Source organism: Petaurus breviceps, unplaced genomic scaffold, assembly GCF_028583685.1.
Source record: "Petaurus breviceps papuanus isolate PSGF00001 unplaced genomic scaffold, PetGlider_PUasm1.0 227, whole genome shotgun sequence".
NCBI lineage: Eukaryota > Metazoa > Chordata > Mammalia > Diprotodontia > Petauridae > Petaurus > Petaurus breviceps.
This window is the reverse complement of record NW_027185896.1, coordinates 7,381,503-7,406,559: the sequence shown is the minus strand read 5'-3', so window position 1 is coordinate 7,406,559 and position 25,057 is coordinate 7,381,503. Positions and strand designations below refer to the sequence as shown.

Here is a 25,057-nt window from a genome sequence, read left to right as displayed (position 1 = left end):
AGCAATAAAATTCTTTAAAAAAAAAAAAAAGTAAAAGGAGGAAAAGCCTCCCAGGCTTCATCTAGCCTCTCCTGCTGGCCAGGACAGGTCTAGATTGTATCCTGTGCTGTACAGAAGGTACCTTGCTTGTTGAGAATGAATCTCTCTTTCATTTCAGGACACTATTCTCTCCATTTCGATGCTTTCCATCACCCCCTTGGCGACGTTCCTCCGGCCCTTCCTGCTCGGACACTGCGCAAGGTAACACCAAAGCATCTCATCACAGCCTGTGTCTCAGAGCAGGTGATTGGGGAGGAAGCTTGGGAGAGTGGAGATAATTCAGTGCTCACCATCAGAAAAGCTGCAGCCAAATCCTAGCTCAGCCTTTCGCTCCCCATGTAACTTTCGGCCAGTCGCTTATTTTCCATAGTCATCTGAAAAATAAGGGCATTCACTTCAATGAGCACCTGCTGTGTATGTACTAAGCACTATACTGGACACTGTTGATATAAAGCCAAAAATAAAGCTGCCCCTGCCTTCAAGGCGTATACATTCTACATGTACCCAGTTTAAGGGAAGAGGAGAAAGGAAAGAAAAAGCATTGATGCTCTCACATAAATCCTGCTTGCTAGGAAGGTGCTATTATTATCCCCATTTTACAGATGACAGGAAATTGATACAAGCAGAGGTTAAGTGACTTGCTCAGTGTTACACAGCCAGTAAGTATCTGAGACTAGACTTGAACTCAGATCTTCCTAACTCTAGGTTCAGTTCTCTGTACACTGTGCCACCTAGGTGATAAAGTGAAAATAAAATATATACTAAGTGAAGACCGAGTAGATCTGGGGGAGAGGGGCATTTAAAGCACCTACCACCTTCCAGAAACTGTGCTAAGTACGTTACAAATATTATTTCATTTGATCCTCACAACTGCTGTTGTGGTCACCATTTTACAGTAGAGGAAACTGAGGCAAACAGAGGTTAAATGACTAGGGTTACAAAGCTAGTAAGCATACAAGGCCAGATTTGAACTCAAAGTCTTCCTGACTCCAGGCCCATTGTGCCACCTAACTCCTTTCTCCTGGAAGAATCTAGAAAAGCCTCTTACCAGAGCACTTGAGCTCAGCCTTAAAGAGAATTAGAGATTCTGAGAAGCAGAGAAGGGAAAACATTCCAGGCATGGAGGACCGACCTCCTTTGCAAGGTCATGGAGACAGATTTTATGTAAAAAAAGGTGGAGCAGAGGCAGCCCTATTCTCTGTTTATCTACCTCCCAACTACCTAAACAACACTAGAGCTGGCTACCCAGCTACCCTGAGCAGGCAGCCACAATCCTACCTGGAAGAGAGGTCTCAGCCTGGAAGTGCCCGGGAGAAAAGGGCTAGGTCTAAAACACTTCTTAGGTGTTAGACCTTTCATTGAGTACAAGAGAGACTGGGAACCATTGAAGCATCTCGGCATCTAGATTGTCCTGAGAATCACTGGGTAGCCCCAAAGGCCTCTGTCCCCGAGGCCAGCCCCAAGCCACTCAGGATGGCCATGGCCTTCCCCGAATGATCTCCAAATTGTTGCAGCCACCTCAGCACAACTGGAGACTGGCAGGGAACAGAGCCTTCTTCTGCCCAAGTCTCATAAAGACCATAAAGAAAAAGACTATGCTACAACTAGCCAAGCTTCCTGCTGTGTTGACCTTCTCCCCAGAATATCCTGACTGACCTCAGAGGGACAGATTACTAAAGGGCACACCAGCTGTGCAGACAGAGTCCAAAGTGTTCCTGAGAGGTCACCCAGAAAGAAAGTGGGGTTTATTGGTAGAGTTCACATTCTGTAACTAGGGAGAGGTGGGCTGCTGCTGATTGCTGAGTCTAATAACTTTTAATGCCAGGTTTTCTTGGAGTGACAGCATGCTCTCAGTGTTCCAACAGTTAGCCCAGTGTCTGCACATAGCAGGTTCTCCATAAATGTTTGCTATTATTAATGATGATGTCTTTAAGCTTCATGAATAGAAGCCAGCTTCTCGCCTTGCCAACCATACACATAACAGGTGAGTTGACCCACAGAATCGCCTGGGAAGAGGTTTTAATTGACCTCTTTTTATTTCTAACAGTCTCCTCTCCATCCCATCCCTGCATCGCCCACAAGTCCCCAGTCTGGCCTGGATGGAAGCAACTCTACCCTGTCCGGCAGTGCCAGCAGCGGCGTGTCCTCCCTGAGTGAGAGTAACTTTGGGCATTCTTCAGAGGTCCCTCCTCGCACAGACACCATGGACTCTGTCCCTAGCCAGGCATGGAATACTGATGAAGACTTAGAAACACCCTACCTCCCTGTCCGGTACAGTCTCTCAGAGCCGGATGTCTTGGAGTCAGTCAAATCCCAGCCATGCCGAAGCCACTCTGCTCCAAGTGGAGTGATCCCTCAGGACCCCATGGACCCTCCTCCCGCTCTCCCCCCCAAACCTTACCATTCCCGACACCCACCCATGGAGCATGAGGACGGGATGATGATGATGGAAGAGGAAGACAACAAACACCGGCCCCTGCATCGAAAAGTCTCTCTGCCGCCAGGAAGCATCAAGGAGGAGCAAGCCAGGGTTGCCTGGGAGCATGGCATCAGTGAGCAGTAGACTAGAGGGAGACTGTGAGCCAAGGAACTTGTATAATTACTCCAGGTCTGACAAGCAAGTCACCCAGAGGGGAACTAGAAAGGTGTGGGACTCAGAGGAGAGAGAAGCCAATCCTTGACATTCGACTGCAGTGAACTCACGTTTAGACTGTGTACAGAGATGGTGCCAGCATGCCATGTTGCTGCTTTTATTTTCAGTTTATTTTCTACTCCTCAATTTTCTATTGGAGCTTTCTTTTCCTTTTTTTCTCTGTGCAGTGGACGCTTTCTTCCTTCTGCAGTTACCAGCCCACACGAACGTGTGTGGACGTAACCTTAGCCGTAGAGACTTGCACAAACAGAAGCCACATTGGAGTATCACGGTACCGGAAGAGGAGCAGAAACACCCTCTTCCACCAGCTGGCCCCTCCGGGTTTGGAAGCGCACAGTAGGAGTTGCACTAGGGACCTTTTTCTTTGCTATATAGATGCAAAAGCTCGTGGTTACATTCAGGGATTGTGTAGACTGCACATGGCAAACTTAGAGGTGGTCTGTGGACAGGAGAAAAGGGGCTACTATGAAAAAAATCAGCTCTTCCAGGAACGTTTGCGTATGTGGCTTCCTGGGTCTAACCTACACTGGCCCAGCTATGCTGAACTGACTTCTACTTTTAGCCATACTGCTGGCCTTCCACAGGGGCTGCCGAAGGCCCTACGGTTCCAACTCACCCCCCTGCTGCCTCCTCTAGTTTTCTCTCCATTAGTTTGAGCTCTGAACATTTGCTCCTTTTTAATGCCCCTACTCCACCTCCCTCACCCTAAGAGGCAGGGCCTCTCTCCAATTTGGCTGCAGGGCCAGCGAGGATTAGGTAGCTTCCAAGTTCCCAGCCCCATCCTCTGGAGCCTTCTTCCAGCTCAGTTTTGGGCAGTTGTCAACACCATTGCTTAGAGCCTAGTTATCGGAGAGTAGGGCTGTGTAATATACCAAGTAAGAAAGATTTCCTATCCCACCTTCCTCAGAGGAGAGAGCCCAACTCCTGCCCATAGCCTTTGGGTGGGTTCTTTCCTGGGCCCAGAAGGCTGTTCATTCTGATTGGGCTGACATCAACCAGGTCCTTCCATCACTGGTGGACCTGATGGTGGACTACTGGTATAAGAGAGGGGCCATTAGGTCTCAGCAGCTCGGAAATCCTTTGATCTTTCAGAAACGATTAGAATGTAGTCCATTCTCCAGAGTCAGGGATTTTCAACACTACCTCTGTTGTAAAAGAGACTGGTAGCCCAGCAGGGCTGCTGGAGCAGGCTTAAGGAAACTCAGGCTCAGTCAGCTACTGGGTGGGATGAATAAGGAAGTACATTTTTTTTTGTCTTCTTTAGAAACTTATCCCCATGCAAATAATTCACCTTCTTCATAAAGGACTAGAGGGGGCAAGGGGAGTAGGGTGAGGTGGTATCCTATTACTAAGGAGCCCAAGCCACATAACACTGTTGCCTTCTGCCACTGGTTTATGGTGGTGTTTCAACACAGTGTTCAAGGGTTGCTGGGGGTAAGCCCCAAGAACAGTTTTCCATGGCTTCACCAGCCTCAGAAAGGATGTCAGAGCTCTCTAAAGCCCTAGTGGACAACAGTGTCTTTATATGAAACTCTAATCAGGTGAGGATACTGGTTTTCCTCTTGATTTAATATTTGGGGAAATGGGGTGGACGGGTATAACAGTATTTTATCAGGGTGCTTCTAAGTTACTTTTAAAAAATAACAATGTCTATGAACAAAACTTTTTTTTAAATGTTTCTTTCATTTTCTGGAGTTAACATTAGTGTGAGTCAAAGTGCTTGCTCATTGCAAAGCCTCCTGTGTCATTGGAGCTCAAATCTATTTCCTACCCTGTTTTTCCTTCTCCTGACTTTTCTGGACTCTGACTGGGTGGTCTGCCAGCATTTTTGGTGCCTGGTTTTTAAATCCTAATCCCTTCCCCTTTCAAAGCAGAAAAGATAATTGATGTAACTTCACCCATATTCATAACAAGAATGCCATTTCCCTCTGGCCACCTCCCTCCCATGAACAGGAAAAGAGATTGATAAAATCTGTTTTCTCTGGGGGCTTCTGTGCAGGTATTTTGCAGGAGTTAGGGAATTTCTAAAAGAATACCCTTGTAGTGTCATTAATCAACAGGGCTGAGTAAGGAGTAGGGGAAAAGGTGTTTTTTTCCTCATTGTATTATTGACTGAAAATGGAGGTCAGCCCTACTTCTCAGGGAATTAGAGGTGGAGACAAAGGTTACTGTAACTGAGCCTTTGTTTCATTGGCTGACTGGGGTTCCTGAGACAGTGTTCACCAGGGCTTGGTTGATTCTGGGATTGAATGTTGGGTTTGATTCTTGGGTGGAGGAAAATTGACTAGTCTCTGAGGAGCTGAGTCTGAAGCCAGTCCCCAAAGGCGAGTCTCTCTTGGTTCTTCTGCCTGTTATATGTGTCTATGGGGGGGTATAATGTATCTAGTTAGCCTTGCTCTAGGTAGTGTAATCAGATGACTGATTGATTGTTTTCCTTTCCCTATATCTACTGCACATAACTGGGCACAAAGGCCCCATCCCCAAACCACTTCCTATCAGCAAACCAGCCCAGCTTGCGGGGGAGGGAAAGCTGTGGAAACAGCGGTGAGATTCCTTTGAAAAGATGAGATGATCTCGTGATTTTCATTTTGTCAGGCATCTCTGTATATATTTCATTTGAATGCTATGTATTTGTACAGGAATTTGAGCAAAAAATGTATAGATTGTGATGTCTCACAGGTACTCTGCCCTGTAAATGTGTTTTTAATCTCTGGCATTCTGTGCTTATTTAAAATGAGAAAACCTCTAACCACTTCTTTTGTGTAGTCATGTTTTAAAAAAAAGCTACAAAAAAAAAACCCTATCTTAACTATACAAGAAAACAAAGTTAAAAGAAAAACAAGGAATTTGTACCCATGTCCTCAAAGGTATTTACTGTATATATTGTGATAGCATGTTCTGGACCCAACAAATAAGTGATGTGAATTTCAGATGTAAATATCCCCTGTTTGATTTGTTTGGGTTTTTTTTTCTTTCCCTTACCTCTTCACTCTACTGCTGTGATGTGGAATTAAAGATAATTACCTGATATTGATCCTATGAGTAGAGAGACATTCATTGGGATTTGGCTAAAGCATTCTCCAAGGCCTTTTTGGTGCTGTACACGAGTCATTCCAGATTGTCTCATTTTCCTTTAATAACCTTTCCTGCCACAAAATATAGGAAAGCTCTTCACACAGTCCTGGCTCCAAGCAAAGAATAAGCAACTTTAGCTTCCCAAAGTAGAAATTTGCTGTGTATCCTAGTCCCTGAAGACCCACTAACCAGGAGTTTTTATCCATGGAGGTCCCATGGATAGATCTCAGGTTCACATGAACTTGAATGAGGAAAAAAAAATATGTCTTTCTTTATTTTCACTAAACTCTAAAAGTTAGCATTTCCTTCAATTATTTAAAAACATTATTCTAGGGGCAGCTAGGTGGCGCAGTGAATAGAGCACCAGCCTTGGAGTCAAGAGGACCTGAGTTCAAATCCAACCTCAGACACTTGACACACTTACTAGCTGTGTGACCTTGGGCAAATCACTTAACCCCAATTGCCCTGCCTTCCTCCCAAAAACCAAAAACAATTTATTGTAACAGAGGTATTAGTCCATATGCTTCACCAAACTGCTAAAAGGTCTCATGAGACACACACACAAAAAAAAGTTAAAGAACTTCTGCAAAAATCAGAGGACAGGGATGTTCTGTGTTCTTTACATTCAGCCTGGCTTGACAAATGGGGATATGCTTTGAAGAATGGCTTCTCTGAACAAGTAGATTGTTTCTTCTTCCTGGATGCTATTCTAAAAACTGGTCATAGTCTCTAGAGCTATCTGTCTAACCAGCTTGAGCCTGAGACATTGAGGAAAAAGAGGGAGGAGAATGAGCAGTGTCCATGTTCCCCTCCCTAGTCTTTGCCACAGACAGGGTTGAAACTACATAAAGATACTCTGTCTCCCTTTCTATCCTCCCCCATGTAGTAGACTTGTTCTTCAACACCATCTCGCCATGGGCTGATGCCATTCAGTTATTGTAAGACACACTGAGACAGGAATTATTTGTATCTTCCATTCTTCAGGGATTGAAAAGCAGAAGGAGGTCAAACTCTCTGCCCTTTGTTCCATGTAGGGTTCAATTCCTAGTCCATATAAAACTGTTTAAGGCAGTTGGCTGTAGTGGAAAGAACACTGGCTTTGGAGTTGGAAGACCTGGGTTTGAATCCAAGCACCAAGAGGCAGTCCACAAGCACATATCATGTGCCTGCTAATTGCCAGGCACTGTTCTAAGCACTGGGAGCACAAAGAAAGGCAAAAATAGTCTCTAACTTTTAAGGAGCTCACATTCCAAAAAGGGAGACATCACATGCAAACAGCTATGTACAAACAAAATATATGAGTACATATATGTATCTACGGTAAATTTTAAGTAATCTCAGAGGGAAAGAGCTAGCATTAAGGAGGACTAATAAAGGTTTCTTGCTGAAGGTAGGATTTCAGCTTAGACTTGAAGGAAGTCAGGGAAGTAAAGGGCATTTCAGGGGTGAGGAAAAGCCAGTGAAAATGCACGAAGTCAAGAAATGGAATGTCTTAGGTGAGGAATAGCATGGATGCTGGTGTCACTGAATCAATGAGTACATAAGGAGGAGTAAAGTGTAAGAAAAATGGAAGGGTAGGAAGGGACCAGCTTATAAAGAGCTTTAAAAGCCAAGCAAGATTTCATATAGGGAGCCACTGAAGTTTACCGAATAGGGGATCAGGGGCAGAGGTAGTGCATGGCCAGACTGCTTCTTAGAAATATCAGGTTGGTAGCAGAGTGGTAGATGGACTGGACTGGAGCCAGAAGGCTATTGCAGTTGTCCAGTTATGCATGATGAGGACAGTAGCGGTGGTGTCAAAGGAGAGAAGGGGACACATACAAGAGATGTTACAAAGGTAGAATTGACAGGACTTGAGAAAAGATTGGATATGGGTGACGAGAGAGCAAAACCTGGGTAACTGGTAGGATGGTGGTGCCCTTGAGAGGAATAGGAAAGTTAGGAAAAGGGGAAGGTTTGGGGAATCACTTTTGAACACATTGGGTATAAGATGCCTGTAGGACATCCAAATTGAGATGTCAAAGGGGCTGGCTATTGGCAGTGCAAGACAAAAGATCAGAAGAAAAGCATCATCTGCATAAAGGTGCTAAGTGAATGTATGAGAGCTCGTGAGATAAGGGAGATGGTATACTGAGAGAAGAGAAGAGGATCCAAGATAGAGCCTTGGGAGACAGCCACTATTAGCAGACTCAATCTGGATGGAGTAAAGGAGACTGAGAAGGAGTGGTCAGATAGATAGGAGAATAACTAAGAGAGACTGGTATCCCAAAAGCCTAGAAAGAAGAGATTCTCGGTCTCTTTGTATAAGTGAGGACAAGCCCCTTCCACGGGGACTTGCTTCTCATTCTCCCCACTTGAAAAAAGAGGAGGGGTGAACTAGATGATCTTGAAAAGTTCTTATGTTCTCACATTCTACAATTCATTCAATCACTTCTCCCCTCTGTTGTCACAGTATGGCCTTTCCTCTTATTTTCCTCACTTCATAGAAGTCATGGGATTTCAAAACTGAAAGGGACTTTGGAGATTCAATTGAACAACATTTATTAAAAGTCCACTGTGTGCCAGGTCCTGTGCTTAGATACTGTGAATTTAAAGATGAAAAATGCTTCAGTCCCTGCTTTTAGGGAGTTTGTCCTCCAGTTAACCTTGAGCTGTAATCTATGATCTACTGTCATTGCCACATTCCCCCTCAGCTCCTACCTTTATTTAGTTGATTCTGGGATGCTCCCCTTGATCTCCAGGTGTTTCTTCTTGCCATCAAAGGAATAATTATTATCCTATATAGTCTAAATTTTTGCTTGGAAATTTACTCCACCTGGAATATTCCTCATTTCCACATGATGACGGTCAAGAGCCACAGTCATCTGGGGCTACTTTTTCAATCCTTTTTGCCACTACAACAGATGGGTATAAGAGTCTATTAGTTCTGTATGTGGTTAAGCTATATGCCATCTGGTCATTATAAAGATAACCCTCCTTTGGACAGCATGTGTAATAACACTGACGTGGCTTCAACATTATCAGTTCCTGGAAATCTGGGAAATGATTAAAGGCAATTGGAGAAGAAGAATTTTTTAAAAACTGAAGATACCAGGGGCCCTGGAATTGGGAGGATCAGGGATCAGTTCCAGCCTCAGATACTTAATACCCACACAAAATAACTGGCCGTGTAACCTTGGGCAAGTTACTTAACCCCAATTGCTTTAAAAAAGAAAACTGAAGATACCAAAATGCTTTGTTTAATCTACATCTGACATATTGGATTCCACCTAGGAAAGGCTTGGTCCTATGGAAGAATTCAAGAGAATCTAGGGGTAATATAATGATCTCTGGCCTGGGAGTCAGGAGACTTGGATTCTATTTTTGGGTCCACCCTTAATGATCTGAGACTTTGGATAAGTCCCTCCTTCTATCCTCTGTTTCTCCCTCTGTAAATTGAGGGAGTTGGAGTAGATGATGTCTTAGATTCCATGTTCTATGATCCAAGGTTACTTCCAGACCTAGCATTCTGCATTCTAGGATGCTCAATGACTGGGTTTAAAGAAGACCACAAAATTCTAGCACTTTAAGAGTTCATTCAAGTAACAGTACCTAGAATGACCCACTCAGTTCAGAAGACAATTATTCTATGATTGTTAAATTGCAAAAAGGAAGAAGAATTTGCTCCCTGAAGGTAAAAGCTAATGAGAGGACATACTATAGATTGGTGAATCTGACTGTTTTCAAAGATTTAACCAGAAAGCTTGGAGACATGTCACCTTTTTCTATGTTGTTATTCAGTCATTTTCAGTCATGTCTGACTCTTCATGACCCCATTTGGGGTTTTCCTTAAAAAGATACTGGAGTAGTCTATCATTTCCTTCTCCAGCTCATTTTACAGATGAGGAAACAGAGGCAAAAATGGTGAAGTGATTTGCCCAGGGTCACATAGCTAGTAAGTGCCTGAGGCCAGATTTGAACTCAAAAGATGAGTCTTCCTAACTGTAGACCTGGCATTCTATCCACTGAGACACCTAGCTGCCATATACTTCTTCTACAGTAACCTTCATAAAATTATTGTAACCTTTGTATCAGAGGCTCCCTAAGGACATAAAGGACCCAGGGTATACTTTAAGAACTTGTTACTTCTCTGGCTTACTTAGGTATTTCAACACTTCTCTAAAGATAGTCAGCAACCTCCCTTAAAAGCATTCAGTCTCACAAGGCTTCAAAACATAGAATGATTTTATTGACAAAGAAAAGGACACAGAGAAGACTAACAGTTGAGCCCATGAGTCGATACACCTCCCTACCACAAATGGCCATCCTACTCCAAAGACTTGTATACAAAGTGACAAAGTTATGAGGGAAGCCAGGATTTGCTCCACATCACTGTTCCTATCTGAATATAGTTCTCTCTTGCTCCTTCTCTTGTACTTTTCCTCTCCCCAAAGCTCTTCGATTGTCACTGCCCTCTGCTCCTGGCTTATGCTGTGGGCTCAGCAACACTGCCATTGCCATAGCCCAGAATTTCAGAACTTGAAGGGAAGTCAGAAACCATATAGTCCAGAAGAATGTATCAGAATGTATCCTGCCTCCTTGAGAGCAGGAATTACTTTGTTTTAGCCTTTTCATCTCATATCTGTGCCTTTACAAGGCACATAATAAGCACTTAGTAAATGTTGCTTGAATTGAATCAGTACAAACTACACTTGAATAAGGATCCTCTAACCTGACAACATACCCAACAATTGGTCATCCAACCTTTGCCTGAAGACTTCTAGTGAGGGTGAGCCCATCCCCCCCCCCCAAGTAGTCCATTCCACTTTTGGATGGCTTTAGTTATTAGAAGGTTTTAGTTACAAGGATTCAAAATCATTCTCTGTAAGTCCACTCCTGGTAGTTCCACCCACTGCTCCTGACTCTGCCTCGTGGGACAAATCAAAGCGAATCTAATTCTTCTCCCACACAAAGCCCTTCAGATACTTGGATGAGGTTATTTTGTTCCCCATTGTCTTTTTTCCATTCTAAGAATTCCTAATTCCTTCAGCAATCGTCATATAGCATAACCTTGAGACCCTTAACCATCCTGGTTGCCCTACTGTTGATGTTATCCAGCTTATTGATATCATTCCTAAACTATGATGCCTCAAACAGAACACAATATTCTAAAAGTCTGGTTAAGGCAGAAAACAGCAGAACCATCCTGAATAATATCCCTCTCAACGAACCTACTATTACACAATTTCTGCTGTTATGTATCAATACTTTTAACTTATATGGAGTTTGCAGTAGTTATAAACCTCCAAATCTTTTTCAAATGAGCTTCTTTTGGGTCATGCTTATATCTTATGCTTGTGAAGTTAGTTTTTTGTTTTTTTTTAACTCAAGTCTAAGACTTAGGGCTAGACAGGTGGCACAGTGGATAGAATGCTGGGCCTGAAGTCAGAGAGATTCATCTCCATGAGTTCAAATCTGGCTTCAGACATGTACTAGCTGTGTGACCCTGGGCAAGTCACTTAGCCCTATTTGCCTTGGTTCCTTTTCTGTAAGATGAACCAGAGAAGAAAATGGCAAACCACTCCAGGGTATCTTCCAAGAAAACCCCAAACAGGGTCATGAAGAGTTGGACATAACTGAAAAACAACTTAACAACAATATAAAAATAATTCTTTACAATGAGGCCTATTAAATCTGTTCTTATTAGATTTAGCCTAATGTTCTAGTTGTCAAGTTATTTTTTTTAATTCTGCCTCTCATGTTATTTCATCCTCCCAAATTTATGGTCATCTGCAAATCTGATAATCATATCATCTATACCTTCATCCATGTTGTTAGTTTAAAAAAAAAAGTTAAATTACAAGAGCCAAGCATAGATCTCTGGGCACTCTACCAATGACCTCCTTCCAAGCAGACACTAAAATGTAAATGACCACTCTTTGGGTCCAGCCATTGCACCAGTTCTGAATACACCAGCTGAAACATCATTATCTGACCCACATCCTTCCCTTCTTTCCATGAAAATCCCATGAGAGATTTTGTTAAATGATTGACCAAGGCTAGGCATCCTTCATCTGCCGCATTGCCTCCTCTCCTGGCCTAGTTATCCTGTTAAAAAGGAAATGAGGTCAGTGTGGTGTGACTTGATCTTGATGAAGCTCTGCTGGGCTTTGTGATCAGAAATCCCTTCTCTACATGCATGTTCACCATCCCACTAATTTTTTGGTCACTCCCAGCCAGTAAGGCAGGTCCTCTCCCTTCTGCAGCACTCAGCTGTGCTACTCCTGACAATGCAGCTCTTTTGCATCACATGTTGCTCATCACCTTCCCTCTAGGCTGCTCTCTCTCCAGCCATTGGTCCTTGGAGAGAGGTACATAGTATTAGAACTCTTTGATAATTCCATACCAGATTACCTCCTGCCTTTGTAAACCTATTTAAAAGAAAAAACACACCTGGTCACACAACTCCAACTTTCATAAAAGGGTATCTCTTTAAACAGTTGTAGAAACACTTCTCTGTCTCTGTTTTCCATCTCGGATCCAATTGTGAGGAGCTCATGCCTTTCACCTCTTCCCTCCCAAGTACCTTGCAGTTATACTTGTCATCAGTCTGTCTTACCTACCTATTCTTGGACTTTAGAGGAATACCCTCCATCTCCTGTCTTTCACCAGAGCAACTGGTCTGGGTTATACAAATTACTTTAGGCTGCCATGTCTCCAAAGATCTCTAAAAGTGAGGGGAAAGGAGTAGAACTAACTGTTCTCACAAACTGCCTGGATTGAGAGATCAACTTTGACTAGAGGATTAAAGATTTCTGTTTTTGTTATACAGGGTTCCTTTAACTCAGTGCTACCTAGAATCAAGTAGAGGGGAAGGAGCTGTTGTCCCTCCATATAGCTCATTAGGATAGATGCAACACAGAGATCACTTTGTTGAATAATCCCCTGATTATCAATATCAAAGTATAAAACATAGAGATGTAGCTTTACCAAGGATGTTTGTCTCTATCATAGAGGATATCCATGGTGTCAAACTGGAAGAGATATTTCATAGAGAAAGTAAGGGACTACAGATGTTTCTATTTGTAAATGACACTGTGCTGACTATATCAAGTTGGTCAGTCAGTTAAGTAGCATTTTTTAAGTGTTTACTACGTGTCAGGCTCTGTGCTGATCACTGGGGGATACAATGAAAGGTTAAAAAAAAACCTAATCCGTGTTCTAGAGATCACAGTCTAATGGGGGAAACAACATGTGAACAACTATGATTAAACAAAATATACAGGATAAATTGGGAGTATTCTCATGTACTAAGCTTACATAGACCTGGAAAAGGCTTCTTGTAGAAAGTTGGACTTCAGCTGAGACTCAGAGGAAGCCAGGAGGCAGACAGGAGGAGTATTGGAACACTGTAGAACCTCCCCCAAAAGAATCAACCACCAATTTGGCCTAACCCGGGGGGAGGGGGGGGGGCAGGTAAAGAATACATATTATTAGTACCTATATCTTGGACACTGCAGATGGAGTTAAAAAGAAGAGAACTGGGGCGGCTAGGTGGCACAGTGAATAGAGTACCAGCCCTGGAGTCAGGAGGTCCTGAGTCCAAATCCGGGCTCAGACACTTAACACAAAAACTAGCTGTGTGACCTTGGGCAAGTCACTTAACCCCAATTGCCCTCCAAAAAGCAAAAAGAGAGAGAGAAGAGAACTGACTGGATTGCATTTGATAAATTATTCATCACTTTCAGCTTCAATAATCTCAGGCTGCTCCCTGAAACAGAAACCTATATTTTTTAGCATTAGTATTCTTCTCAAATATGTCACATAGCTACAAATCATAGAACACCACAGTGGATCCAAATTACAAATGACTAAGAGCAGTGAAGAGATATATGGTGGGTTCAGGTAGGTTGGAGTTATTACCAATGAAGATTTACATGCAAGAAGTATCATAAAAGATGACATCCAAAGACATGTATGATCAGAAAAGGAAAGAGGCTGATCATGTTGTGAAGTTGAGGAAGAACGGATGGAGAACCTAAATGCTACACTAAAACCCATGAAATACAATGTTTATGTTTCCTATTGATACATTTCATTTGATATCACAGCATTTCTCAATGTATCCCTCCTTTTCACTACCTCCCAGGGAACCATCCCTTTTAACAAAGAATAAAAAATAAAGAAGAGAAAAAAAGGAAAAAAAACGTTCAGCAAAAAGTTCTAACCAGTTGACTTTGGGCAAGTCACTTAACCGCAATTGCCCTCCAAAAAGCAAAAAAAAAAAAAAAAGTTCTAACCAATATCAACCAAATCTAACATTATTTGCAGTGTTCCACAACCATAGTCCCTCATCTCTACAAACAAGGAATTGAGGTGTATTCCCAAATTACATCTTTAAGGCCAAGTTTAGTCTTTATAATTTCTCAGTATTCAGTTTCATTTGTTTAGTTGTTCTTATTTACATTGTTGTAGTAATTGTTTTTATTGTTTTCCTGGTTCCCCTTAATTCACTTTTTACCATTTTACGTCTTCCCCCTGTTTCTGTGTTCATCATATTCATCTTTTCTTATAGTGAAATAACATTCCGTTACATTCACAGTACTCATGTAATGTTAATAGACCTACCAGAAGACTTCCCGGAACATTGGGTGGACCCTCAAAGGAAGATTTATGAAAAAGCATGGACCACAGTCATACAGAATAAGGAGTCATGGGTGGATTATGCACTCTGCTGTTGGCAGGAGTAGCAACTTCAGTGGGATGGCAAACTGATTTAAAAATTGGAAACTTTTTAAATTTAAAAATTGGAAACTAAGTGGCTCATTTCCTCTCAGATTCCTGAGAATTCCTGCTCTCTCAAGTGCATTTTTGTGCCTCAAACCTCAATTCAGGCCTTCATACCTCAACCTAGGGTAGGATACCCAAATAGGAGCAGCAGAACTAAATAAGGAAATTGAACCCCAAATCTCTTTCACTCATGACACTTTGGTCCAAAGCCAGGCCCTGGAATTTTATCATCCAAAGAAGAAAACTGGTATAGGTATATAGGAGAAGGAAACTAACTCAGATCAATACCATTGGCTTCATTTGAAAGATGGGGCAAGTACTGGGCTGCTCTCAAGAAATTATGCAATAACAGAAGCCCACAATTCCCTATAACTCCCCCTTTTGGGTCATTCTTTGCACTTTGACACTGTTAATGTTTATTAAGGTTATAACCAAAAAAGACAACTTAAAAAGTTATGCCAGCACTAAAAACAAAGTCTACCTCCTGCCCCTGTTAACTAGCAAATTCCTTCAGCCCCCCATTTTAGTTTGGCTATAGAGATAACTAGTAATTTCATTGGTTATCATGACCATTCTTTAGCTACTGGCCAACCTTCCAGTGAACCACTCTCTAGTCAACTACTCTGATCCTTGGCTACACACACACACACACATTACATGTATCTTAAATACTACATGAAGATAGACAACAAACTGAGACCACCATTAAATATGGAGAACGTATTGGACCAGATCCCAAGTGTAATTATGCTGTGCTTTCAATGAGTCCAAAATGGTCCCTGCCACAAAAACCCATCTTTCTAATACCACCACGATCTCTGAAAAATCAAAATTGCTAGTGACCTCAAGGATAATAATCACACAATATAATTAAGCAGTTACTGCATATTATCAAGGGTGACTTGCCCATGAAAAGTGACGTGATAAAGGACATATATGCCTGGAAAAAGGAGTGAGCCAATAATGGAACTAGTGAGAGAAATAACAGATGGCCAGCCCAAGCGCTACATTCATATCTATGAAATATTATGAAAAAGGGGCAGCTGGGTGGCACAGTGAATAAAGCACCGGCCCTGGAGTCAGGAGGACCTGAGTTCAAGTCCAGCCTCAGACACTTGACACACTTACTAGCCAGGTGACCTTGGGCAAGTCACTTAACCCCAATTGACCTCCAAAAAAAAAGAAAGAAAGAAATATTATGAAAAAATGAGGAAAGCTTGCTGGATGGATCTTCCATGAAGGATTTATAGGAAAATATAAGTAAGAATTATATAGGATGAGTAAGTTGGAATCTATAACATTTCCTTCCCCATAGATTCCCTCCCCCTTCCACCACACACATACACACACACACACAAACACAAACACACACACACATACTAAATAAAGAGATCAGAGATCAATGGAAGTATGGAGATGATGACAGGGTCTATCTTTCTGCCCTATTTAAGAAGCCTCTTCACTCCACATTTGAGCCTTGAGTGTGATTCTGTTGTCATAGTTAATCATCCTGATATTAAGCACTCAAATTTCTATAGGTAAAGCACTTTCCTTACAACAACCCCATAAGGCAGATGGAGCAAGTAGCATTGTCCACATTTTGCAGACAAGGAAAACTGAGGCTCAGAGAAAGAAATGACTTGCCTACATGCCTTAAGTACCCAATGAGACCATTACTGTTTTACTTGGCACAATACATTCCTCCATTAAATATTTGCTTTTCAAGTCGAGGACAAGGTCAAAGGAATTGAAATGACCATGAGGAGAAGGGACAGTAGGATGGAGAGAAAGTTCCCTGGACAGAACTCTTGGGCAGGGTGGGAAGGCCAATACAGCCCTGGAGGTCCAAGCCCTGGAAAGGTCCAAGACCTGCAAAGATCCTTATCAAGTGGGGGAACGAGTGGGCAACTATTGTCAGATTTTGAAATGTTTTGCCATGTAGTTCCTAATTATACAAGGGATAGCTAAGAAAAAGAAAATGGCAACATTGATTTAAAGAGTTTGCCTTTTTATGGTATTTTGGCGGGGGGAGGAGGGAGGGCAGGGCAATTGGGGTTAAGTGACTTGCCCAAGGTCCCACGTCTAGTAAGTATTAAGTGTTAGGAGTCTAAGGCCAAATTTTAACTCGGTGCTCTATTCACTGAGCCACCTAACCTCCCCCTAAGGTATTTTTTAATACCTAAAACAGTATTTTTAAAATTCCAGCCATTTCCAGCTACACTGCTTTCCTCACACACCAATCCTCCCAGTATGAAAACATTCAGTTATCTGTAGTCCCTACCACCACCACCCAGAGGAAAAGCTTATCTTACATCATCTATCTTCTAAAACCAATTAAATCAATCACCTTTATCAAATACTCTTTTTTTTTATTTCACTGTGGCCAAATCTCCATCACCCTGCTTTCTATCAGGGGTGGAGAACCTGAGGTCTTGAGGCCACATGTGGCTCTCTAGGTCCTCAAGTGTAACCCTTTAACTGAATCCAAACTTCACAGTTCACTGGAAGGGGCCTCAGGTTACATCTTTTTTCAGTGTCTCATTATCTGTGGAGCTGGGAAAGCATGAACTCAGTGCCAAGGTTTGTAGTAACCATTTTACTTTTTCTGAATCCTTAAATTCAAGTTTCTGGTGGCTGACATGTGCCTCATTCCCTAAGTCCTGAAGTTTGTCATCCAGCACTTCTCCCTTGCTGTCATATCATGTTACTTATGCTTCCTCATGCTCCCCCCTACTCTGCAGAACAAAAAAGAGACAGATGAAATTGAAGAGGTTACCCATAAAGAGCTAGGATAGGGGAAGCTAGGTGATGTAGTGAATGGAGCACCAGCCCTGGAGTCAGGAGGACCCAAGTTCTAATCTGGCCTCAGACACCTAACAACAACAAAAAAAATTAGCCATGTGACTTTGGGCAAGTCACTTAACCCCAATTGCCCTCCAAAAAGCAAAAAAAAAAAAAAAGAAGAAGAGGGCTAGAGTTGCTCTGGAGACCCCAAAATACCAACATGCTGGGTCCTGCCGAATGAATTTGACTCGTCTTCCCTCAGCCAAAGAAAAGTAAAGTTTATTAAAAGTTCGTCTATAGTAGACACAGGGTAAGTCTGTGCTAGGTCATTCTATGGCGCTCTCCCCATTCTATGGCACTCTCACTATTCTATGGCACTCTCCCCAACAAGAAGACAGGATGGGGTCTTATATCAAAAGGTTGTGGGAGGAATCTAGGGGTGATCTAGAGGAGGAGTTTGGGGAGGGTCTTCGGGAAGAGTTAATGAGGTCAATGAGTGATTAAGTTGCTAGAGGCTACCTGGAGACTACAGACAATGGTGGGCTAGGCCAGTTCAAGGGTGGATTGACATTTTGATAGGCTCAAGGGTGGGAAGTCTACTAACAGAGGAATGCCAAAAAAGGTTTGGGCCCACAATGTAAGGCTTATTGCCTCATGCAAATGCCTTATCAAATGAGATGATTTATTCAGAGTTCAAGGGGGGTTCCCAAGAGCCTGTACCTCAAGGACTCAAGGAGAGCTAGAGGGGGCTCCCAGAGCCCATACCTCATCAGAATGATAGGAATACCACACCCCTTGTTCTACAGAGGAGGAACCAGAGACCCAGAGTTATCATCAGAAGAGAACCCAGGTCTCTTGACTCCCAGTGCTTTCTTTCATCTTTTTTTTTTCTTTGCTTTTTGGAGGGGGGAGAACAGGGCAATTGGGATTAAGTGACTTGCCCAAGGTCACACAGTTAGTAAGTGTTAAGTGTCTGAGGTCAGATTTGAACTCAGGTCCTCCTGACTCCAGGGTCTGTGTTCAATTCCTGTGCCACCTAACTGCCCCTAGTGCTCTTTCTTTTAGTCAACAAACATCTACTATGTCTACTACCCCCCAATGACTGTGCAAATCCCTAGGGAAACAAAGAGGGACAGAAATGGACTTTGTCCTCAGAGAGTTCATATTCTAAAGGAGAAACCAAGATCTAAATAATGTGGTACTTTTTATGTGAGATATGGCCTAGATTTAGTCAGATGTACCAGCCTTTGCAGGGTACTGGTCTTAGGTCTCCAGCCTCAGGACAAGCAGCTGAGTTGGGAGTGGGACAAATGCTTCATGCTTCACTCATACACTGGCCCCAAGTTCACCTATTCAAGGAGGGCCAGCTTAGAGACCTCCTCCAGGAATAGCAGAAACCTGGATTGATCCCAAACTTCTATAGAATAGGGTATAGGTGGGGCGACCAGGTAGCACAGCAAGTAAGGCACCGGCTCCAGTGTCGGGATGACCTGGATCAAATCCAGGCTCAGATACTCAGCACCACACCCAGAAATAACTGGCCATGTAACCTTGAGCAAGTTTAACCCCAATTGCTTAAAAAAAAAAAAATAGGGTATAGACTACAGTCTGTATATGAATCACCCCTTTCTCAACTCTCTCACTGATCAGGTGACTTTCTCAGCACCATGGGTAACAGCTTGTTGGGCCAGGGCCAGGCTCCCTTCTCCATCTCTAAATGGGACCAGAGACAGAGGGTCTGAAGGGTCCCTGCAAGTCAGAGATAGAACAATGGTACTACTGCTGTCCCTAGGCTCAACTCCCCCCCTCTTCCTTAGAAGGACACAAGTGTCCTCAGTCCCCTCAAAATTCTCCCACCCTGGGTCAAAGCCCCAGTTACCCCATTCTTGTTAAAACTGAGACTAATTCACAGCACAGCATATGCATTAGCACATTGCTAAGCCTAGATATGTGGAATTCCAACATTTTTTAAATCCAGACTAGGGTTTATCTTTTGTATGGTAGAGAGCCGCTGGCACCCCAGGGGGGCAATGACAGATGCATAGAACAACTTCTACCACACTTCTGGATATTCTATGGTGAATGTATGGGAAAACATGGATGAGAACTTTGGAATGAGAAGCTGCTTCTGGCAAGCTCTTCCAGTTCGAAGGCCTTCCCTTTGAGAGCATCTCCAATTGATCCTGGATATACCTTTTATATAATGTTTGCATTTGTCCTCCCCATCTAAATGCGAGCTCCTTGAAGGCAGGTTTTTGCCTCTCTTTGTATTCCCAGCATTTAGCACAGAGCCTGGTATACAGCGTAGTCAGGCCCCACGTGTGGCATAGGGGGATCTTTGTATGGCTCAGAGGGAAAGAGAAACAGACATCTCTCATCTTTTCTCCCCATGCCCTTCTCCAAGGACTTTATCCCTGTGAGAAGGGTAGGTATCAGAGGCCACCACTCTCCTCCCCTCAGAGAGAGGCTAGAATATCTACCTTCTCCATTAAATATTATTAGTCTAGACATTGTGAGTTCCAGGTTCAATATTGGGGGGAGGGGAACCCCAAATTCTATATCTGAGATCTGACTTCTTTCTCTCCAAATACTGGTTCCACAGTACACATACATAGCAATTATCAAATAAAACTCAATTATCTAAATAGATAAAAAGGAGAACTCAAAGAAAGTATACATAGGAGAATGTATATATCAGACAATATAGTAGGAGTCCCCCCTTTGGGAGAGATATAATTCAACCAAGAGAGAGTCCTATATCTCACTCCAAAGGAAAGTTCCCCAGAGTTTCTAATGTAGCAGACTGAGCACAGGGACATGATGGAGGTGGCCAACTCCTCTCATGTTAGCTTCTTTCTAGAGTCTTTTCCTTCAGCAACCTAAGTGGGATTGACTTCAGATTCTCTCAGATCTAAAAGTCAAAAGCACTTAAATCTGAAAAGACTCAGAGATTCAAGTTTGGAAAAGACCAAAGAGCTCTCCCACTCTTACTGACTCTGCCTTGCCCCTCACACAGAGCAGGGCATTCATCTCCACTGATGAGGAGAAAGTCATAGAGTATATGTATAGATATGTCATTGGCCTTTGGGACTGGAGTTACAATAGTAATTGTTAAAGAAATCCTTGTTGACTTAGTTGATTGTTGACTGAACAGTAATTTCCTCACAATGATCTTGACAATTGGTCATCCAGTCTCTGTTTTAAAGATCTAGTGTTGGCCACTACTACGGTGTTTCCCCGATAATAAGACACTGTCTTATTATTTTTTTGGACAGAAAAACACCAGAGGGCTTATTTTAATGAACATTGACAGCAATTTTAATAAACAGGTAAATGTGAACAAAAAAATGTACCTTTATTCAATAAGCAAATCACTGGGGAAGAACAGGATGACGCGCTCACTGCTGCAGCTCTGATTGGATGCAGCTCGGAGCACGGCATGCGTTTCACCCGGGGGGGGGAGGGTTGGGGGACGGTGCATACAGAGGGTACCGTAATGTAGCGTGTAGCGCAGGGGATCACCTTCACTACAGTAGCAATCTCAATAGGGCTTATTTTTGGGGGAGGGCTTATTTTAGAGGAATCTTACACAGTAAGGGGAGGGCTTATTTTCGGGATAGGTCTTATTATTGGGGAAACACGGTATCACCAGAAGCAGCCCACTTTACTTGGGACAGGTATGACTGTTAGGAAGGCTTTCTTTACATAAAGCCTACATCAATGTAATTTTCACACATCATTCCACTCCTCTCTCTGGGGCAAAGTAGAACAAGCATAATGCCATCCATCTTCCAGGACAGACCTCCAGATGTTTGAAGATAGCTATCATATCTACCTTCAGTCTCTTCTTTAGAAGTTCATTTCCTTCTATAAATCCATGGATGGCATGGACTCCAGTCCCCTCACCATCTTGGTCACCTTTCTTTAGATCTCCTATAATTTCTTAATGTTCATTCTAAAATGTGGCCACCAGAACTGAATACAATACTCCAAATGAGGTCTAACAATGGCAGAATATAGTCAGACCTCCCTTATTCTGAATGACTCAATTAATTCAGCCCAAGACTGAATTTATTCCCTATTTTTTTGTCTGCTACATCATATTGCTAACTCACTTTGAGTTTACAGTCCCACATTTCTCTTTTACAGAAACTATTATGTAGACAAACCTTTCCCATCCTATACTTATTTGTACAGTTTCTTTTTGAACCCAGGTGTAAGAATTATATTTATCCCCATCAACTTTCATCTGGAAGATTGAAATAGGAAGGGTTTGGATGGGACAACATAAATATTTCAAGTTGAGTCAATCTGCCTGGGTCCTAACTTTCTTTAAACTGGTTTTCTTGTTGTTACTCATAAACAACATTCCCTCTCTCTTTCTCTCTCTCTCTCACTCTTGTATTTGTATTTGCCCTATTTTTATGTCTCTTGCATGGCCATCTCTCTGCTTTCTCTCCCTCCGTCTCTGTGTATGTGTATGTGTATACACACACATATATATGTTTTTCCTTATGGAATATAAGCTCCTTAAGGGCAGTTTTGCATGTGTCCCCAGTACCTGGAATGGTGCCTAGCACATAGTGGACATCAAATAATTGCTTGTTTATTGATTGATCTTACTAAGTTTGGCACATTTTTCTAGACTATGTAGATCTTTTTGGATCCTGACTCTACCATCCATATTATTTATCCTGCCCAGGTTTGTAGCACCTATAAATTGCCATCTATAAAATGCCATAAGCAATAAAAGGTCAAGTACAAATCCCTAGAGACCTTCTAAAACAGAGGTTCTTAAGTTTTCAGGAGTCATGGATCCCCTTTGGTTGTCTCATGTAACTATGGACCCCTTCTCAGAATAATGTTTTTAAATGCATAAGACAAAATACATAGAATAACATTATAATGAAATACAGTTATCAAAATATTTTTTAAAAAGTTCTCAGGGGCAGCTAGGTGGCGCAATGAATTAGAGCACCAGCCCTGGAGTCAGGAGGACCTGAGTTCAGATGCAGCCTCAGACACTTGACACACTAGCCATGTGACTTTGGACAAGTCACTTAACCCCAATTACCCTTCAAAAAGCGGAAAAAAAAAAGTTCTCAGACCTCATGTTAAGAACCCCTGCTCCAAATTGACATCCATTCATTTGTGATGACTCTTTGTGATCCAGTAATCTAATTAATTCAAATCTTTCTTATTCTCTATAATAACATATCTTTTTTAGCAAAAATGTTTTTCTGAAATCTAAGTAGAAGAGAATCTCTAGACTATTCTCCTGATCAGTGTAGTAAACATAAACTTTTTCTTGATAAAGCAATACTAGATCTTACCAATTAATACTTCCCTTTCCAAAAGCCCACAAATCATTTCTTTAATAATATGTTCTAGAATTTTGTCAATAAAGCTCACTGTTACATTGTTTAAAGATTATGCCGACACCTTCTTGTTACTGATTTTCCAGAGATTGGTAACAGGAGATTAGTAGTCATTTCTTTCAGTATCTTAAGACACAGGTTATTTGGGTCTAGAGACTTGAACTCATTGATTAAAATTATGCACTCTTCCTCCCACACCCCTAACCACATCAGTTAGGAGATTCTGAGGTCCCATCAGGGGTCTCACTGGTGACCCAAGTTGGTAGAAGAGTCCACTAGAGTACTAATATTAGTTACAGGAGTTAGTAACCAAAAATCAACTTTGAGATGGGCATGCCAAGGCACCAATCTCCAGATGCCAGGAGATGCACCAAAGGGGACTTCGTGAAGATTCCAGAAAAGGAAAAGGACTTTGAGAAGCCAGTCGTTGTAAGTTTATAAGTTTACTCTTTGGCCTCACTACCCTCATACCCTTTTTTTTTTTTAAAGCAATCAGGGTTAAGTAACTTGCTCAAGGTTACACGGCCAGTCATTTCTGGGTGTGGTGCTGAGTACCTGAGCCCAGATTTGATACCCAGGTTCATCCCGACACTGGAGCCGGTGCTCTCCCTCTCTGAGCCACCTGGCCGCCCCTACCCTCATACTCTTAAGTAGAAATCCATTCTCTCCATGGACCTCATAAGTGCAGGTGGAGAGTGTACTCTTTTGGAGGGGAATGTTTTTGTAACTGCTACTGTTCTTGATAAACCTCCTCAGTAAGTACCCTTTCCTAAAAGCTAATTGGGTCCACAGGCTGAAGGAAAAGTGTATCACTGGGATGCCCAGAGCAACAGTACTAGGAACTCAGCCAGAGAATGTACAGAAATAAGTGAGCTGCCAGCCAGTAAGAGCAGAAGCTGAAGAGTGGCCCAGACAGGGATGTTCAACAGAAACAATAGCTAGCTATTATATACGGCCCTAAGGTTTGCAAAACCTTTACAGTTATACATAGAAAAAGGACTCTTAAAAAAATATTTTGAAATTAGAGTGAATCTGCCAGAAGAGCTGAAGCCAAAGCCAAAAACCGGCAGAGAGCAAAGCCTGGGCTGGGTGGAGGGGAGAACTCATTAAACATTTTAATTAAAAATTAAAGTGATCAACAAGCATTTATTTCCAGCTGGGCACTCGGCTGCTGGGGGAGAGAGAGAGAAAACAGAAGAGCTTACATCGCGATGTATATGAACAAAATACATAAATGATCTCGAGGGAGAAAATGGACTTTACGGGGAATTAGTCCTTTTTAAAGCGCATCCGTGGTGGCACAGGGCGGGAATAAAAAGCTGCCCTAAGGGCAGAACTGTAGTGGAGAAAGCAGAGTTGAGTCTGGCACTTAACAGATGAAATGATCCTTTAGGGAAAAAGTGAATAGGAAGCCCCGCTCCCTGCTCAGATCCTAGCCACCCGCCCCTCCCCACCCCCACATTTTATGGGAAGAACCCAAAGAGAAGGGCAGTCTTTGCAGCAACTGAAATGACCGAATGGAGAGGATGTCCTGCCGTGGGGCAGGGCAGCATCAGAGAAGGAACTAGGATCTCCAAGTTGACAAAGTCTAGAAACCTGGGTCTCGTTCCAAACTTCGCTGTAAAGAGACAGATCGGCCTGGTGGCTAGGGTGCTAGACTTGGAGTTTGCTTCAAATGCTATAATAAGACATTGGGTACGGCACTGACTCATTTCTCTGAGCCTCAGTTTCCCCGTCTGCAAAATTGAGGATAGTAATAGCAGCCATCCCAACAGCCCTGTGAGGGTTAGGGGCTATTATTACCCCCATTTTACAGATAAGGAAAGTGAGGCATGGTTCAATGACGTGCCCAGGGTCACACTGCTACTAAGTGTCTGACGGTAAATTTGCACTTAGGGCTTACCTCCTTCAAGTCCCAAGCTCTGTCCATTGTGAGTGTATGTGGCGCTTAATTGAAGTTACTGTAATTTAGTTCGTCTACGGTTGAACTTGCCCAGGTGGGAGATGAACTAGGGAGGCACGGGGACAAAATGGAAAACAAGACTGGGGTCAAGGGAACAGGCAAATCAAAACATACACCGACCAAAGTGTTTTCTCCCTGATTGACAGAGGTATTTCCTCTCTCCCCGGAGACAGCCGCCCTCTCTCGCTTTGGTCCGTCCTCCGCTAGGCGGCGGAACTACCAAGCTGCCCCTCTCCAAGATGGCAGCCCCCACACCATTTCCGTTTCCGGTAAGCCGGTGGTCCAAGCTACCACTTTCCCCATATCCCGCCCTCCTTCAATCAGCGGTCGCCAGCTGTCCCGGGCTGAGAGCCGATGACTGCGTCACCCAGTAAGAAATGGCTTCGTGGAGCCGCC

At 42.8% G+C, this 25,057-nt stretch overlaps 1 protein-coding gene and 1 long non-coding RNA gene across 5 annotated transcripts in view; one reads left to right on the top strand and one right to left on the bottom strand.

The window, feature by feature from the left end:
* DOCK3 (dedicator of cytokinesis 3) overlaps nt 1–5,726 on the top strand; it is a 520,915-nt gene extending 515,189 nt beyond the window's left edge. For all 4 annotated transcript variants that reach the window (XM_069095615.1, XM_069095614.1, XM_069095613.1 and 1 more), the window contains 2 exons: nt 158–240; nt 2,087–5,726. In XM_069095615.1, the coding sequence (XP_068951716.1) occupies nt 158–240; nt 2,087–2,602 (599 nt within the window). In that variant the 3' untranslated portion in view covers nt 2,603–5,726. The remainder of the gene's footprint in view (nt 1–157; nt 241–2,086) is intronic.
* On the bottom strand, nt 3,016–24,981 carry LOC138167046 (uncharacterized). The gene is made up of 4 exons (XR_011169799.1): nt 24,602–24,981; nt 8,468–8,661; nt 5,717–5,838; nt 3,016–3,131 (listed from the first exon to the last, which is right to left on the bottom strand). It is a non-coding gene; the product is annotated as an uncharacterized lncRNA (long non-coding RNA).
* Nucleotides 24,982–25,057: the final 76 nt, after the last annotated feature.